The sequence below is a fragment of the Scyliorhinus canicula genome, chromosome 6, assembly GCF_902713615.1.
Source record: "Scyliorhinus canicula chromosome 6, sScyCan1.1, whole genome shotgun sequence".
In the NCBI taxonomy this organism is placed as follows: Eukaryota; Metazoa; Chordata; class Chondrichthyes; order Carcharhiniformes; family Scyliorhinidae; genus Scyliorhinus; species Scyliorhinus canicula.
In genome coordinates this window covers 2,797,596-2,803,941 of record NC_052151.1, presented here as the reverse complement: position 1 = coordinate 2,803,941, position 6,346 = coordinate 2,797,596, and the positions used below count along the sequence as shown (strand labels likewise).

Sequence of the window (6,346 nt, the reverse complement as noted above, 5' to 3'; positions counted from 1 at the left end):
ATACAGAGGACAGAGGGTAGCAGTAGAAGGATGTTTTTCTGAATGGAAGGATGTGACTAGCGGTGTTCCACAGGGATCGGTGCTGGGGCCTCTCTGTTGCTTGTAGTATGAAAAAACAATTTGGAGGAAAATGTAGCCGGTCTGATTAGTAAGTTTGCGGATGACACCAAGGTTGGTGGAGTGGCAGATAGTGTTGAGGATTGTCAGACGATACAGCAGGACATAGATAGGTTGGAGACTTGGGCAGAGAAATGGCAAATGGAGTTTAATCCGGAGTTTAACGTGAGGAAATGCATTTTGGTAGGTCTAACATAGAGGGGAAATATACCGTAAATGGCAAAACTCTTCAGAATATAGACAGTCAGAGAGATCTGGGCGTGCAGGCCCATAGATCTTTGAAAGTGGCAACACAAGTGGACAAGGTAGTCACGAAAGCAGACGGAATGCTTGCCTTCATTGGACGGGGCATCGAGTATAAAAACTGGCAAGTCATGCTGCAGCTGTATAGAACCTTGGTAAGGCCACACTTGGAATATTTGCGCACAATTCTGCTCGCCACATTACCAGAAGGATGTGGAGGCTTTGGAGAGGGTGCAGAGGAGGTTTAGCAGGATGTTGCCTGGTCTGGAGGGTGTTAGCTATGTGGAGAGGCTGAATAGTCTCGGACTGATTTCATTAGAAAGACGGAGGTTGAGGGGTGACCTGATAGAGGGCTACAAGATTATGAGGGGCATGGATAGAGTGGATGGGCAGGCACTCTTTCCCAGGGTGGAGGGGTCAGTCACCAGGGGGCATAGGTTTAAGGTCCGTGGGGCAAAGTTTAGAGGAGATGTGTGAGGCAGGGTTTTTACACAGAGGGTGGTGAGTGCCTGGAATGCGTTGCCAGGGGAGGTTATGGAAACAGATACATTAACGGCGTTCAAAAGGCATCTTGACAAACACATTGATAATGAAATGAAATGAATGAAAATGAAAATCGCTTATTGTCACGAGTAGGCTTCAATGAAGTTACTGTGAAAAGCCCCTAGTCGCCACATTCCGGCGCCTGTTCGGGGAGGCTGGTACGGGAATCGAACCGTGCTGCTGGCCTGCTTGGTCTGCTTTAAAAGCCAGCGATTTAGCCTGGTGAGCTAAACCAGCCCCTGGTGATAGGATGGGTATAGAGGGATACGGCACAAGGAAGGGGCTGAGGGTTTTGGCAAAGGTTGGTATCATGACCAGTACAGGCTTGGAGGGCCTGAAGGGCCTGTTCCTGTGCTGTATTGTTCTTTGTTCTTTGTATGTCCATTGGTTCAAGAATTCGCCATCAAAGGAAACAGTTTTATCCTGTCCACCTGATTTCTTCCCCCTCAGAATTTTGTGCACCTCAATTAAGTCACCCCTCGGCCATCTTTGTTCCAAGGGTAATTAACCCCAACCTCTCCAATCTCTCCTCATGACTGCCCTGTCCCAGCCCTGTCGACATTCCTGTAAACCTCCTCTGCTCCTCTCCGGAGCAGTAACATACTTCCTGTAATGTGCATTAACACTGGTGAAGTTTTGGCAGGACGGTCTGAGCTGTTAGTTTGACGTTGGTCGGAGGTATGCCTGGTTATAATCTGTCTCTAACCCTCTCACCTCTTCTCTCTTACAGGAAATCTGCTCAAATCCACAATTTTTCATTGAAGGAGCGACACGCACTGACATCTGCCAGGGAGCCCTTGGTATGTACAGGGGTCTTCACCTCCGGATCGGGTGGCATTAAGCTGCCCCTCTGGCAAGGGCATTATCATAGAATTTACAGTGCAGAAGGAGGCCGTTCGGCCCATCGGGTCTGCACCGGCTCCTGGAAAGAGCACCCTACCCAAGGTCAACACCTCCACCCTATCCCCATAACCCAGTAACCCCACCCAACACTAAGGGCAATTTTGGACACTACGGGCAATTTATCATGGCCAATCCACCTAACCTGCACATCTTTGGACTGTGGGAGGAAACCGGAGTACCCGGAGGAAACCCACGCACACACGGGGAGGATGTGCAGACTCCGCACAGACAGTGACCCAAGCCAGAATCGAGCCTGGGACCCTGGAGCTGTGAAGCAATTGTGCTAACCACTATGCTACCGTGCTGCCCCATTGGGCAGTAGGATTATGATCCTATTGGGCAGGTTCGAAGGTCAGACTGTCGGGGTGTGCGAGGGGGGGGGGTAAATTCAGGCATTACAGAGCAATGGGGTCAGAGCAGCAAGACCATCCTGACCCTGGGTGTAGCCAAGGACACAGATAGTCAGTGTGTGCTCCATCTGGAGGCTGTCGAGAGGCTCACAGCTGGATCTGAGGACAGACTAGGCATTTAGAGCCCCATCTAGTGACTGTATAAAGGGTAGGAGGTGTTTTTAGTACCTGTGTTAAGTGTAGTGGCAGTGTTTAGGGACTGCGTTTAGGGGCATTGCTGCATTTATGGACTATATTTAGGAGCATTGCTGTGTTTAGGGACTGCATTGAGAGTATTGCTGTGTTTAGGGACTGCATTGAGAGTATTGCTGTGTTTAGGGACTGCATTGAGAGTATTGCTGTGTTTAGGGACTGAGTTTAGGGGCATTGCTGGAGTTTAGGGACTGCATTGAGAGTATTGCTGTGTTTAGGGACTGCATTGAGAGCATTGCTGTGTTTAGGGACTGCATTGAGAGTATTGCTGTGTTTAGGGACTGAGTTTAGGGGCATTGCTGTGTTTAGGGACTGCATTGAGAGTATTGCTGTGTTTAGGGACTGAGTTTAGGGGCATTGCTGTGTTTAGGGACTGCATTGAGAGCATTGCTGTGTTTAGGGACTGAGTTTAGGGGCATTGCTGTGTTTAGGGACTGTATTGAGAGTATTGCTGTGCTTAGGGACTGCATTGAGAGCATTGCTGTGTTTTGGGACTGTATTGAGAGTATTGCTGTGTTTAGGGACTGCATTGAGAGCATTGCTGTGTTTAGGGACTGAGTTTAGGGGCATTGCTGTGTTTAGGGACTGTATTGAGAGTATTGCTGTGTTTAGGGACTGCATTGAGAGCATTGCTGTGTTTAGGGACTGAGTTTAGGGGCATTGCTGTGTTTAGGGACTGCATTGAGAGTATTGCTGTGTTTAGGGTCTGCATTGAGAGCATTGCTGTGTTTAGGGACTGCATTGAGAGTATTGCTGTGTTTAGGGACTGCATTGAGAGCATTGCTGTGTTTAGGGACTGCATTGAGAGTATTGCTGTGTTTAGGGACTGCATTGAGAGCATTGCTGTGTTTAGGGACTGCATTGAGAGCATTGCTGTGTTTAGGGACTGTATTGAGAGCATTGCTGTGTTTAGGGACTGTATTGAGAGCATTGCTGTGTTTAGGGACTGCATTGAGAGTATTGCTGTGTTTAGGGACTGCATTGAGAGCATTGCTGTGTTTAGGGACTGCATTGAGAGTATTGCTGTGTTTAGGGACTGTATTGAGAGCATTGCTGTGTTTAGGGACTGCATTGAGAGCATTGCTGTGTTTAGGGACTGCATTGAGAGTATTGCTGTGTTTAGGGACTGCATTGAGAGCATTGCTGTGTTAGGGACTGCATTGAGAGCATTGCTGTGTTTAGGGACTGCATTGAGAGTATTGCTGTGTTTAGGGACTGTATTGAGAGTATTGCTGTGTTTAGGGACTGCATTGAGAGCATTGCTGTGTTTAGGGACTGCATTGAGAGTATTGCTGTGTTTAGGGTCTGCATTGTGAGTATTGCTGTGTTTAGGGACTGAGTTGAGAGCATTGCTGTGTTTAGGGACTGCATTGAGAGCATTGCTGTGTTTAGGGACTGAGTTTAGGGGCATTGCTGTGTTTAGGGACTGAGTTTAGGGGCATTGCTGTGTTTAGGGACTGAGTTTAGGGGCATTGCTGTGTTTAGGGACTGAGTTTAGGGGCATTGCTGTGTTTAGGGACTGCATTGAGAGTATTGCTGTGTTTAGGGACTGCATTGAGAGTATTGCTGTGTTTAGGGACTGCATTGAGAGTATTGCTGTGTTTAGGGACTGTATTGAGAGCATTGCTGTGTTTAGGGACTGCATTGAGAGCATTGCTGTGTTTAGGGACTGCATTGAGAGTATTGCTGTGTTTAGGGACTGCATTGAGAGCATTGCTGTGTTTAGGGACTGTATTGAGAGCATTGCTGTGTTTAGGGACTGCATTGAGAGCATTGCTGTGTTTAGGGACTGTATTGAGAGCATTGCTGTGTTTAGGGACTGCATTGAGAGCATTGCTGTGTTTAGGGACTGAGTTTAGGGGCATTGCTGTGTTTAGGGACTGCATTGAGAGTATTGCTGTGTTTAGGGACTGTATTGAGAGTATTGCTGTGTTTAGGGACTGCATTGAGAGCATTGCTGTGTTTAGGGACTGAGTTTAGGGGCATTGCTGTGTTTAGGGACTGCATTGAGAGTATTGCTGTGTTTAGGGACTGCATTGAGAGTATTGCTGTGTTTTGGGACTGCATTGAGAGCATTGCTGTGTTTAGGGACTGCATTGAGAGTATTGCTGTGTTTAGGGACTGCATTGAGAGTATTGCTGTGTTTTGGGACTGCATTGAGAGCATTGCTGTGTTTAGGGACTGTATTGAGAGTATTGCTGTGTTTAGGGACTGAGTTTAGGGGCATTGCTGGAGTTTAGGGACTGCATTGAGAGCATTGCTGTGCTTAGGAAATGCGGGGGAACGCGGTGTTTCAAGACTGTGGTTACATAGAAGATAGGAGCAGGAGGAGGCCTTTTGGGCCTTCGAGCCTGCTCCACCATTCATCACCATCATGGCTGATCATCCAACTCAATAACCTAATCCTGCTTTCTCCCCATAGCCTTTGATCTTATTCCCCTCAGTGCCATATCTAACTGCTTCTGGGTAATACACAATGGGACCGATTCTCCGCAAATCAGCGCCCCCTCCCAGGACCCGATTTCCCCCCCCCCCCCCCCCCCCGGTCGGGGCTAGCAGCGGGGCCCCGTGAAGCACGGCATCGCGGATTTAGCGACCGTCGCTAAGTCCGCACGGCAAGCGTCACGCCGGCTGACGCACACGATGACGTCAGCCGTGCAACCCGCGCATGCACGGATGACGTCATCACGCAGACGCGTCAAACCCGCGCATGCGCGGGCCGTCATGCCCCTCAGCTGCCCCGCGGACTGATCCTGCAGGGCGGCGGAAGAACAAATAGTGCGCGGGTATCGGACCACGGCCCGTGATCGGTGCCCACCGATCGCGGGCCCATGCCACCCTTGGAACGGCCGTGCCAATCGGTGGCATGGTTGTCCGGGATGGCATTTTGCGGCCGTTTTCACGAACGGTGAGAGCAGCTGTGTTTGCGTTCGTGAAAACGGCCGTAAAGGCCTGGGAACTCGGCCCATCGGCCTGGGGAGAATCGCTATTCACCGTAAAAAACAGCGAGCAGCGATTCGTGTTGTGGGGCGGCCATGGGGAGGGCGGGGGGGGCGGAGAATAGCGGGAGGGCGTGAAAATTGTCGGGAAGGCCCTCCCGCTATTCTCCGACCCGTCGTGGGCAGCGGGGAATCGCGCCCAATGTTTTGACCTGAACTATGTCCTGTAGTAACGAATTGGATTGGATTGGATTTGTTTATTGTCACGTGTACCGAGGTACAGTGAAAAGTATTTTTCTGCGAGCAGCTCAACAGATCATTAAGTACATGGGAAGAAAAGGGAATAAAAGAAAATACATAATAGGGCAACACAAGGCACACAATGTAACTACATAAGCATTGGCATCGGATGAAGCAGACAGGGGTGTAGTGTTAATGAGGTCAGTCAATAAGAGGGTCATTTAGGAGTCTGGTGACAGCGGGGAAGAAGCTGTTTTTGAGTCTGTTCGTGCGTGTTCTCAGACTTCTGTATCTCCTGCCCGATGGAAGAAGTTGGAAAAGTGAGTAAGCCGGGTGGGAGGGATGTTTGATTATGCTGCCCGCTTTCCCCCGGCAGCGGGAGGTGTAGATGGAATCAATGGATGGGAGGCAGGTTCGTGTGATGGACTGGGCGGTATTCACGACTCTCTGAAGTTCCTTGCGGTCCTGGGCCGAGCAGTTGCCATTCCAGGCTGTGATGCAACCCGATAGGATGCTTTCTATAGTGCATCTGTAAAAGTTGGTAAGGGTTAATGTGGACATGCCGAATTTCCTTAGTTTCCTGAGGAAGTATAGGCGCTGTTGTGCTTTCTTGGTGGTAGCGTCGACGTGAATACCAGAGGCTCTCTGGGTGAAGACATTTCTCCTTATCTCTGTCCGAAATGGTTTACCCAGAATCCTCAGACTGTGACCCCTGGTTCTGGACACACCCATCATTGGGAACATCTTCCCTGCATCTAC

General features: G+C 49.6%; 1 protein-coding gene across 1 annotated transcript in view; it reads left to right on the top strand.

Moving 5' to 3' along the window:
• The first annotated feature begins 258 nt into the window (after positions 1 to 258).
• Positions 259 to 6,346, top strand: part of LOC119966914 (calpain-2 catalytic subunit-like) — a 38,223-nt gene continuing 32,135 nt past the window's right edge. The window contains exons 1-2 of the mRNA XM_038798872.1: positions 259 to 300; positions 1,634 to 1,703. Of these exons, the coding sequence (XP_038654800.1) occupies positions 259 to 300; positions 1,634 to 1,703 (112 nt within the window). The remainder of the gene's footprint in view (positions 301 to 1,633; positions 1,704 to 6,346) is intronic.